This window comes from Lonchura striata, chromosome 19 (assembly GCF_050655825.1).
Source record: "Lonchura striata isolate lonStrDom1 chromosome 19, ASM5065582v1, whole genome shotgun sequence".
NCBI lineage: Eukaryota > Metazoa > Chordata > Aves > Passeriformes > Estrildidae > Lonchura > Lonchura striata.
The window spans coordinates 8,798,686-8,810,859 of record NC_140721.1 but is presented as its reverse complement, the minus strand read 5'-3'; the positions used below and the strand labels follow the sequence as shown (position 1 = coordinate 8,810,859).

At 42.5% G+C, this 12,174-nt stretch overlaps 1 protein-coding gene across 4 annotated transcripts in view; it reads left to right on the top strand.

Moving 5' to 3' along the window:
- Window positions 1–497: 497 nt before the first annotated feature.
- The window catches only part of CASTOR2 (cytosolic arginine sensor for mTORC1 subunit 2), a 117,386-nt gene continuing 105,709 nt past the window's right edge, over window positions 498–12,174 (top strand). The window contains exon 1 of one of the 4 annotated variants that reach the window (XM_077787479.2): window positions 498–930. In XM_077787479.2, the coding sequence (XP_077643605.1) occupies window positions 818–930 (113 nt within the window). In that variant the 5' untranslated portion in view covers window positions 498–817. Of the gene's footprint in view, window positions 931–981; window positions 1,566–12,174 lie in introns of those variants that run through there. The other 3 variants (XM_085557615.1, XM_085557618.1, XM_085557612.1) reach the window with 3 other exon arrangements.

Here is a 12,174-nt window from a genome sequence, read left to right as displayed (position 1 = left end):
AACAGGACAAAAATCCCTTCCAGCTGTTCTCCCTTCCAGCATTACAACACACATTGTAATGGTTTTGTGTTCTTGACAGCGGCGATCTTACCTCTGTCACACTCATATGCAAAGTGAACGGTTTTTTCCCACATTATTTGAAATAGACAAGGATTTCCCATCTGCCACATGAAGGAATTAACAAGGCAAAGATTTGAGTATTTCCTTGCTGTTCATGAAAACTTCTAAAAGTTTGACATAAACTTCTCCTTCCTGTTAGTTTTTTGGACTCTGGAAGATTTTCCATCAAGCCGCTAGGTGCAAAGAAAAACAACCAAACCAAAACAACACCCTTAGCAGCGTTGATTCTGGCTTTAATGCTTTATTTTGTTTTAGTGACCGGTCGAGGCCGCCCCTGAGGGCGGGTGGGGTGTGGGGCCGCGCGGGCGCCCTCAGGGGCGGGGCGGCCCCGGCGGCGGCGAGGACTACAAGTCCCGGCATGCCGCGGGGCGCGGCGCATGCGCGCCGGGCCGGGCTTGAGTGGCAAGTTGTTTGTTCCAGCGAGCACCAGCTGCTCGGCACTCCGGGCTCCGCTGCTCCGCGCCCCGCCGGCCTCCCCGCCGCTCCAACTTTTGCACCCTCTGCTCCCTCACCCCCCGCTCCTGCCCCCGGAGCTGGGAAGGGACAGAGAGAAGCGAGGAGGGGAGAAAAAAAAAATTAAAAAAAAAAAAAAAAGAAAGAAGGCACCGACAATAACAGCCCCCCCCTCCCCCTCCCCATTCAAAAACACAACATAAACCCCAGGGATAGATGAACTACAAATGAGAAAGAGGAAAAGATGGAACTGCACATCCTAGAGCACAGGCTCAGAGTGGCCAGCATAGCCAAGGAGAGCATCCAGTTGTTTACCTATGGATTAATCAAACTTGCTTTCCTGTCCTCTAAGACGAGGTAGGTGCTGGGGATGGGGCAGCGCGGGGGAGGGCGGGTGTCCTCCCTGCGAGGGGACCCGGTGTCGGGGGCGTACCCTGGGTGCTGGCAGGGCACCCTCCTGCTCCCCCAGGGGTGGAGTGGGGGCATCTGCCTTGCGAGTGAGCAGGGCAACCTCCTTGGAAAGGGGGTGGGCTGATGGGTGCTCTCCTCCTTGGGGGGAGAAAAATATCTATGTAAAGCAGGGTCCTGGGATGGAGGAATGGAGGACAGCCTCCTTGCAAGGGGACAACGTTGGGGTAGGGGTCACCCTCCTTCCTGCCGAGGGGCAGGGTGCCGGGGTGGGTGACGGCACCCTCCTTGCTGCTGCTGGGTCAGGGGGGCCGCCCTCCCCGCCAGAGGACAGGCATTTTTGGGGAGGTGAGGGGAACACCTGCCTGTTCCCTACGCACACCCCCATCCCAGGAGCGGGAGCCGGTGGCGAGGATGGCGGCTGGAGTTCGGGGTGCCCCCGTGCAGGCTCGGGGCAGCCCCCGTGCGCCTCCCGCTTGCCCGGCGGATGAATGGGAGCAGGTGGGGGCCCGGCCGCAGCCTCGGGGCGCCCGCCGGACAACAAAGGCAGCGACGGAGCCCGAGGAGCAGCACGAGTGCTGCTGGTGGGTTTTTTCCCCCTCTCTCGCTCTCCTTTTTTTTTATTGGGTTTTGGTTTGGTTTGTTGTTTTTTATCCCCCCCCTCCCCTCCCGGATTGTTGTTCCCTGCAGCACTTACAAAAAGAGCGGGTCCTCCACGCGCCGCTTGGTTTAAAAGGTGCTTTTCCAGCGCTGCCAAACTGGGGGAGGACGAGGGGCGATGCATCCTTTGCACTTTAATATTGTGGTATTGAGGCATTTGAATTGTGATAGGTTTAGGGAAAAAGAAAAACGTACTCGAAGGCACTGAAGGCACTGTTGAGAATCATATTTTTTTTATTTAGGGGGAGGAAAGAAAACACTGTGGCCAGTTTATTGGATATATATATATATATAAGGTGCTAGGCCTTTTGCACAAAACAACTTGAATTGCAATTGCAGATTCTTCTGTCTTCACTTAGTTTGTTGACTTCATGCTATTCAGAAAGAGGAATGAGAATGTAAATAACACAATTCAAACTCTTCTTGTTTTTCCTGCCTGATAATTAGTATTTCAGTTTTCTCCCCACATTCTTTCTTGTATTAAGGTGGGAAATTTTCTTTGGCACTAGGAAAATAATGAATAGATATTTAATATAAAAGCAAATTAATTTGTTTTATTTCAAACTGTAATTCTGTGCTCTCTGTTAAAATGCTTACAGATGAATGGACCCATTTGTGGTGTAATTTGATTACAGCCCTTTATCTTAAACTTCATGCCTTGAAATTTCACTCTGATTTGGCTTTCCACTAACATTGTTTGCAATGTAAACTGTATCAGCACCTTGTTTACTGCTGTCCCTGAATACTCCACAGGGCATTAAAGGGTCCTCACTCTCAAGCTTCTAGTTTTATGTGTTGTTTCATTGTAATTGAAAGTTGCTGCTGATTTTTTGAAGGTCTAGTTGCTTCCTCTCCCATGCTTAAAATGTCACTCTTACTGTCAACAATGAAGTCTTTAATCTGTCACTCTTAATGCATAGACTGGAGTTTCATGGGGCTTTTTCTGTTTGTTTGGGATTATTATTTTTTTTTTTAATATTTTTTAAACTTCAGGGACGATCATGTTGTCTTTTTGTTTCACATTACATTTCACAATTTCAATGTTAGAGAGCTGTGAAAGGGTCAGGGCAGTAAGATAACCCCTCTGGGGTTTGATACCTTGTCCAGCATTTGGATGCAGCACCTGACAGTTTTGTATTGTCTCTGATTGCTGTGTTGTCTTTTAACATAATACACCCTGAGTATCAATCTTTCCTTACCTTCCATGGAATCTCACTGATCAGGAACAACAGATGTTTGTGGAAGTATTTGTTGGCATGGGAAACTTCTCTTTATTTCCCTTTTGTTAATTTTGTTATTTTTGTAGACAGTAGAGATGCAGGGGAACCTTGTTTGTGTCATTCTTGAGACAGCACTGAAACGATTTCTCTTGAGTGCTTTTGCATGCCCTGTGGCAAACAAGGTCCCTCCTGCCCCACGGATCTTCTCTGATCAACATCATGTGTATAAGAAAGATGAGGGTCTCTGGGAGATGTAACTCTGTAGATTTACAACCTCACTGTTTCTCTTTCCTCCTCCTTTAAAAAGTAAATATGCTCAAAAGTCAACTGCTTTTTATAGGGGTGCAAGACAAATCTCCCACACACCCCATGGGCAAAGAACCCCTCAGGGGAATGAAAGAGGGAGGTGGTCCACATCCCTGCTAATCTTTTCTGAATAGATAGCAAAGACAACAGTTACTACATCACCTACATTTTCCCCAGTGAGACTTTAAACAGAGTTTAAACTCATGCTGCAAGGCTGCCAGTAAGAAATAATGATTTGTAGGACAGATGTGATCCAAAGGGGTAACAATGACATCATCATCAATATTCTTATGTTAGTCATGCAAGAAACCAGAGTTTTTACATAGCCTCCTGTGATTTGGAGGGTCTCTTTCATGTTGTCATACATCAGGGAAAAGGGCTGGAACAGTTTTTTGTTTTGTTTTTTTTTTTTTTTTTTAATCTTGCATGTTTTTTTAAACCCCTTGGGAAGGAAAAGTAACAAATCTCCCTTTTTATCTGGCCTTTTGCCGCTCTCTCACACTCTTGCCCTTGTTCATGACACAAGTGTTTTAATTTAGCTTCTGTTACAATAGCAATATTTTCTGGTACAGAGAACAGCAGTTTTGAGGCTATTCTGATGGCCAGAAGCAAGACAGCAGCTAACATGGTGAAAAGGTGAGACAAGTAGTGAATTAAATAGTGGGCTGAACTGAGCTAGAAGAAAAATACTCTTAATTATAACTTTAAGTTAGGCATGAGATATTTTATGCACAGTTGCATTAAGAGAGGTCATCTAGGAATAAATAATAGTAGAACTGCTAAGCAGTTACACTGGGGACTGTGCTCCTGGTGTTCTGCTTTTGTCAGTGCAGGCCTACTGATTTCAGCAGGCTCTGCCAGGCACCCCAGTGGAGGAGTGATCCATGTCTTTTTTAGTGGCATGCTGAAGATTTGCATGTGTCTAATGTTTTTGCTGTTGATGTCATCACCATTCTGGTGGTTTTTTGATTGTGTTGGTTAGGGCATGGTGCTAATAGCACCAGGGTTGGGGATTCAGCCCTCATACTAGCCATGCACCTAAGAGTTGGACTCAATAATCTTTGTGAGTCCCTTCCAGCTCAGTGTCTCTGTGTCTGGCTTGAATATTCCTTGGTGCCAATGATTCTCGCCTGTTCAGAAGCTGTGCAGTGTGTTGATGCATGTAAATATAATAACTGTGTGTGGCTTCATCATTGCATTATTTTTCTTTTATATATGCCTCTGTAAGTGGTAGCTCTGTGGGGCAGAGAACTGTGCTCATCTGAAAAACTCCTGCCTTCATCTCCCTGTGTGCTGCAAAATGAGCAGCTTCCCTCACACCAAAGTGTCTCTGCTTCCTTGGTTAAACTGTCTCATGCTGCTGGGAGAGGTGCCACAAGTAACCTGCTTGAGGACTTGATACAAATACTGTTTTGCTACATTACTGTCTTGATTTTTTTTTTTTTTCCCCTAATTTCAAAATACTTTATAACTGCATCCAACAAGGAAAAGTGCTGGATTCTGCGCCTGCCCTGGGGCAGCCCTGGCTGTGTGTACAGACTGGGGAAGGAGATGCTGGAGAGCAGCAGCACACAGAGGGACCTGGGGGTCCTGGCTGGTGGCCAGGGGGGTCAGAGCCAGCAGGGACATCCCTGTCCTGGGGCTCCAGGCCCAGCAGTGCCCCTGGGGCCATCAGGGGATTGTCCTGCTCTGCCCTGGGACGGCCTCACCTCAGAGCTGGGGCAGCTTTGGGCACCACAGTGTGAGGAGGAGATCGAGCTGCTGGAGAGAGGCCAGGGCAGGGCTTGAGGGGAAGCTGTGAGGAGCTGCTGAGGGCTCTGGCTCTGCTCAGCTGCAGAAGAGGAGGCTGAGGGGCACTCAGGGCAGTCTGCAGCTCCCTGGGGAGGGGACGAGGAGGGGCAGGCACCGATCTCTGCTTTGTGTGACAGCGATGGCACCTGAGGGAATGGCCCAAGCTGTGTCAGGGAGGTTAAGGCTGGATGTTAGAGATGGGTTCTTCTTTCCCCAGGGGGTGGCTGGGCACTGAACAGGCTCCCCAGGGCAGTGGTCACAGCACCAAGGCTGGCAGAGCTCAGGGAGTGTTTGGGCAATGCTCAGGCACATGGTGTGACTCTTAGGGATGGTCTGTGCTGGGCCAGAGGTTGGACTCAGTGATCCTTGTGGGTCTCTTCAGACTCAACATGTTCTGTGATTCCTTTTAGTGCATAGGAGTTAAACCTGAATGGAGGACAGTCTGGGATAATGCATGCATTGAGCCACCAGTGCATGCAATACATAGCAGGAACATGAGCCTAGCCTTGTCTTTGGAGAGTATATAAAAATATATGGAGAGTCCAGGAAAATAAAGTGGGATCAGGGTTATTCCAAGCATTGGGTCTATGTCATGTAGTTAGCCTGATTTCTGGGTAATGCTTTATTAGACCCCTGAACATCTGGAGTCAATGCTAACAAGTTATCTTTCCTGTCTCTTCCAGTACTAATATAAAGATTTGGTGGTAAGCAGTGAAGTGGTTGAGGGAGAAAGGTATTATTTAAATTGTAAAGCTATTAAATTATAAATAGAATAAAGTCGAGCAGTTAGTTTGCTCACAGGGCTGGGTGTTTAAATGACCTAATTGTAGGTCATGTGTCTAGCATCACTAATTTTAAAATCTCTGAGGGTTTTTTGGTGTTCTTTGGTTTGAAATGGTCATTATTTCTGAATGCTGGAAAAAATTCTGCATGTGTAAAGGATGAGACCTTAATCACCTGAAATGTTTAAATTTAGCCATTCCAAAAGTATTTGTCACTCTGGGTTCTTTCTCAAGATGCTCCAGTTTATGTATATTGATGACTTGACACAGAATTACAGACACTTTGCAAGCTTATAGGTTTGGTACCATACACAGATAGCTGTCCATGTGAATGGGATAATTCCCAGATAAGCTAGATGGGATGTAGTGATCCCACTACAGTGGGATGCTTGGAGGCAGAAGGTATTCTTAGTGTGGAGAGGTCCTTAAAAATAGTCATTCCAATAAAAATGTAGCGAGAAGTGAATTGTGATAAGATGTACAGAATAAGTTGGATTGTCTTTAGGTTTTGAGTAAAAAATAAAACTAGGTTTGTTGTCTTTAAGTTTGTGGTGGTATTTTTGGTAATTATCCATTTTGCATATTAATAATTGACACCTCTACTTATGAATTGTGTGCTATTGCTATTAATATAAGTGTTTCTCATTCCCTGACCACTTGTTTACTGTATAGGTGTCCTGAAATTGGAGATACTGTTATAAAAAGTCTATTTTGGACTTCAGAATATAATAGGACACACAAGTGCTTAAAATGTATCCATGCATCATTTGAGGACACTGAGATCAGCAGTCTGTTTCCTTTGGTATGAACTCAGACAAACACATGTTGTTTATGCCCTTATATGAGAAACAGACCGGCTTGCAACACTGGATGATTATCTGGCAAAGGCAAGTTACTCCTATCATTAAAACCTTTTTTTTTTTTTTTGTCTCTCATGGCTTCTGCCATCCTGTGCATCCTAAGAAGACCACTGAGTAAAGGCTTTTGCCTCTTATAAGATCATATCTACTCATCTAAAACATGTTGCTCATGTTTCCTTTATGTTGTGGCAAAAATTCCCAATGCCTTGAATATTTTATTTTCTGGGTGTGTGTATATGTGTGTGATATCTGAGGTGTGGGGACTTCTTTTTCAGTGTGATTTGGTGACCATCTGTTACAGAAGGAGTGAGTGCTGATGTCCAGACACCACAGGAGGCTGCAGTGATGGGAAGCCTCATGGCTAAAGCTGCCTGCCTGCCCTTCCCCAGAGCACTCTGCTGCCCTGTTTGTGTCACCATGGGCATTTATGGTGCTGAACTTGCTGGTGGATGTTCAGGATGAGTAGAATTAGTGAGAATCAGCTGAGTAGGTGGAGAGAGCAGAATTTACTTGTTTGGGCTAAGGAAGTATATAAGCTCTTTAATTGTGGGTGTCATCAGTTTGTGTTCGAGGCTGCTGGGTGTTTCAGCTGCTGCTGGGCTATGAGAGCATTGTGCAGTGTTTTAACATGTTAAACCTTGGAAGGAACAGGTTTCCTTCCTGATGGTCTCTTACTGTTTATCTACAAATGTTTTTTTCCCTTTATTTTCTGCTTCTGGCACATGACTTACCAGTGGGGCATTGCTTGATTTTCTCTTTCTTTGCCTGGCAGTTCTGTCATGCAGTCAGTCCTCAACCTACTATGTGGTCCCATCAGGCTGAGGCTGATGCCAAGTCAGAAACTGAGAGGAGTGCTTAGAAACTAAATGAGTTTCAAAAGGTGGAATGGAAGTACTAGATCAAACCTAGAGTGTAATGCTGGGCAGCATTGTGTGGTGGAGAAATGTTGATTTAGATATTGTACTTTTAAGATAAATAGATATCTGCCTATAGTTTGTCATGGGATAGTTGTTTATCCTTATTTTCCATGTTTCAGTTCATTGGGAAAGCTGTCACATAGATGCGATGCATCACCTGTGGATAAGGTACAAGATCAGTTATGTAAAAGAAACATCAATGGTGCACACTCATGTTGAGCTGAGAAATAGAAAAGTGCAAAAAATCCTCCTCTTTTGCCATGCAACTCATTAAAGATCCCCTCAGATGAATGGTTTTCTATTACTCTGAGGTGAAAGTCGGTATTTAAATTAAAAATGTGGCTTTTATCAGTTAAATAGCTCTTCCTGCAAGCTGGTACTGGTGTGCTTCAGCAGTAGAGCCAGTGCAGGTCTGTTATGGGATAGTATAAATATTGTGCATTCATCATCTAGAAGAGACAGCTGAATTGTTAATTAGCAGAATAATTTGAATCCACAGTCTACCCCTCTACTGAATTTTAACTTAAATTAATCTCTATTTGATAGCTGAATTCTTTGACAATGCCTTGGTCATTCTCTATAAACATGTCTTTCCTTTGTTTTTGTTTTTTTTTTTAATTCTATTTAGCACACCACCTCATTTATCCAACACACATTTTATTAGTCATCCTGCATGTTACAGAGTTTTAATATATTTGGATAAAGGCTCCAATTTCTCTTCTCATGAGAAACAGTTATGGGTTTGTTATTTTGTTTACTTCCAACTCAAGAGTAAACTCCAGCTCTCATCTGCTGGTAACTGAAGGCTGGTAAAGGAAGAATTAGCCAACAGGAATGTGAGGAAATATCTCCATTCATTATAGTTCAGAATCAGCAGAGTAAAGCCCCTAAGCTGCTGTTAGCATTTCAAAGTAAAAAGATCTCTTCTCCCCACCCTCAACTCAGCTGAGTTTTGTCTAGATAAGATATATTTGTTAAGAAAGAAAAAAAAACAGGCAAAAATGTTCTATTATGGCACAAAAGAAATGAAGATTGATTAAGCCAGTTCCATGACTATACAAGCCCTTGTTAGTCCCAGATGTACTACACAAAGTTTTACTGTGCTGATCATTGAAATAGAGCATCTGATTTTTGTGGTCTGATATAGAATAAGCATTATGTACTGGTTATTAATGTTTTCTTTTCACATCCAAAGAAATGCAGTGCCTAAACTTTCTCACCAACCAGAACAACCTTACTTTGGTCTGTTAAATGTGGCTTAGTAGAGATTAAACTAAAAAGCATACTTCTGATCTGTAGCCTGCTTTAGGAAGCTCCCAGCAGTAATACCAGAGGTACCAGATCTCCCAGCAGATACCAGAGCTGCTGTTTAGCACAGGGTTGGCACGTAGAAGAGAGAAGTGGCAAGTTTGCTTGGTGGCAGAAAACCATTTATTAATCCTTTGGGGAATCTCTGAGGTATGCTTTTGTGGGGATGCCTGGGTAGGCAAAGGGATTTTTTCAAAATTTTGTGGTCCAGTTATTGTTTGGTAATGTGATGGAATAAATGTTTTTAAGATACTTGTGCTACTTATTGGCCAGTAATTGTAGAGAGATGTAGGCTGTTATTGATGGTAAGCTGTCCTTGACCCAATTTTTTTCAAAACAAATTGTTTAGAAAGTAGGAACCAAATTCTCTCAGGAGTGTGAATGTATGTTTGACTGAGATGTAACTGTAAAGGAGAAGTTCATCTTCTTTTCCTGTGAAGTTTTAGTGTTCTTATTATAGAGGATACTAGAGGTGGCATAAGATCTGCCTATTTAGGAGCAAAATGCAACCTTTAAGTCTTGTGCAAAGTATTCAAATAGATGAATTTAAAAAGTTGATACCAGGGAAATTTCTGAACCTGAGAGGGGAAAATTTACATGTTTTGACATGGGTGGGACAGTTAAAAATGTATGTGTGATTCTCCCTGACTTTTTCTGTTCAGACTTTTTAAGAGAGTTACATGAAGAGAACGTGGGTAATGATATGCACTGATTTTAGCAATATCTGAATATTTATTCTAGTTCTGTGGTTAAAAGATCAGTATTCAGCCCTTTCTTATGCCATGCATGTTTTTACAGGGTGAGTTGGTGGAAGTTGATAAGTCTGAGACCTTGACTGAAATGGCCCATGTTAATCTTGTTTAACATTTGTAGTTTTTATTTCTTTTCCTAAAGTAAGACTGACTCTTTTCCCTTGATAACCTCTAAGGCACTCACTTGCAAATAAATGTAGTCTTGGCAGGAAGAAAAAAAGGTAGCTTTTAATATTGAGAAGGATATGCTCTGCATGCATCTAAGCAACTGTACACATTTACATAGATTTACTTGGTCTTTATTTTTGTGCTTTTTTGAAAATGATGGATGACTTATCATGATTAGTCTTTCAGTTGTGATCTTTTTCAAGCTGCTTTTGGGTGGAAATCAGAATTTGTAATATTGAAAGCAAACATTTTCATTTGCTCTTTTTAAACTACTACCCAGTATTATATGTATTAAGTATTTAGGGGAAAAAAAATCTCAGCTTATTTTGTATTTATAACTAAGCAGTGTAACATGACCTGTACTAAACAAATGAAGCCAGTGGTGACTTGAGACTCTGCTTGGCAGGACATCGGAGCTGGGAGGTCTCAGCCTTCCACACCTACCTCTTATTTGCAGACTGGAAGAAGAAAACAGAGTTTACTTGCCTTTTCAGTTCCTACTTTGTTTCCCAACCTGGAATTAACAAGTGATCATTTTGAACAAAACTGAGTAATTTGAAATGAGAAAAATATTCAGCCATCTTGTGGAAGATAATATGTTATCAGAATCTACTGTATTGCATAAGTGGACTGGTCACAGTGGCTTTGTCAGTGACTTCTCCTCAGCTGACTTGTTTAATTTGCTTTGGAATTTGGAGCAGCAAACATATTTTGATAAATGTTTAAATTATCTCACACCTAAGATATTGTCTCTGCAAAAATTTTTGGATTTCAGGTATATTTATATCAGATGAGCTAATGTTAAAATAAAATTATGCTCTTAATTGTTTTCATATTCAAAGTACTTAGTTGCAGAAGGGTGGTGTTAGAATTGGCCTTTCACTGCTGTGGGGATAGATTTCAGGCAATTTATGATATACTGAGATTATGTGTTTTGAGTTGCATGTTATTACCCATTTGGCATTTTTGTAAGCCAAGCAGAGTTTTGTTGTGTGCAGTTTGTTTGCATCTGCTGAGCTGGCGAGGTGTGAAACCACTCACTTGTGGCTCAGTCTCTTTGAGCTTCCTGCAGGTGAATCTAGTTAGTGAATGGTTTTCTGCTGTGAGTGGTGGGACTATGTGCTTTGCAAAATTCCATCTCGCAAATTAAGTGGTCACAAATTGACATAGATTATGTTTAAGAGATTTTTCTTCAGGTAAAATGCCAGCAATGTAGAGTGGTTATAGCATTTTTTTTTTTTCAAACAAAATCAATACTTCATTATGGAAAATAAAATGGATGAAATTACCTGCATTGCAGACAAGGTACAGATGTGCAGAACGACTGGAATCCTAAGGAACAGAGCATCATTTTTAACACAGATTTTGATTTTCAGTGATTGTTTTCTTGTCAGTCCTCCTGGCATACGGTGTAACAATATTTTGATAACTGCCAGAAGCTACTTTGCTATACCAGTTTGATGCTGGGTAAATACAGAAGAGTAAGTAAGAATTTGGTTTGACCAGAACAGGCTTTATAGTTTAATGGGGAGAAAGATGAAGGGAAGTGATAAAGGCCAGAGCTGGTCTTGTGAATGAGCATGGATGGCTCATGACTGCCTGGGAGCCTCATGTGGAACTAAGGGTTAATTTTTGTGCAGTTTCCAGTCCAAGCCTGGTACATTATCACAAACCTAGAAAATATAAAATCTTAACAGAATGGGTGAGGTCAAGAAGGATCTCTAAAGATCAGGTAGCCCAACCCCCCAGCTCAAGGAAGAGGCTGTTCAAGCAGCTTGCTCAGGATTTTGTCCATTGGGATCTTGTGCTTAAAGCCATGGATGGAGTTTTGCTCTCTGCTGTGTTAACATGTTATTGACCAAATTCACATTGTAATGCTTTGCTCCATTTGGCAATACTGTCCACACAGCATTATAATGTGGGATTGAATGTCTCATCTCAGCACGACAAAGTGGTTTTGAAACTTTAAAATGAAACTGTGCAACCTCTTGGTTATGGAGAGAACTGTAGGTGAATGAGACTGTTTACTACAATAGTTCATCGGTCCTTTGTGCTGCTTTGTGAGCATTTCAGGTGAAACTGCTTATTGCCTTTAAACTGTGAAAAACTAGCTGAAACAAAGTAGATGCCAAAAAATTCCATAGCTTAGTAAGAGCAAAGCTTGCCTTGGGAAAGGGCATGTACTTACTTCTGTGCTGGTGCAGACAACTTAATTACAGTTTGCAATGATGTTGGATAGATGCACAAGGCTAATGAGCTACTTCTACCCAAGCCCTTTACATAGGCGTTTCATTTGTGTCCTTGGCCTAAGTAAGGGAAAGTATTAGAATGACATGAAGCCCAAATGTGACTTAGTTTGACTTTAAGTGCAGTATTATGTGCTGCATGCCCTGCAGTAAGTGTTGTGCTTTGGTTATTGTGCAGTTTCT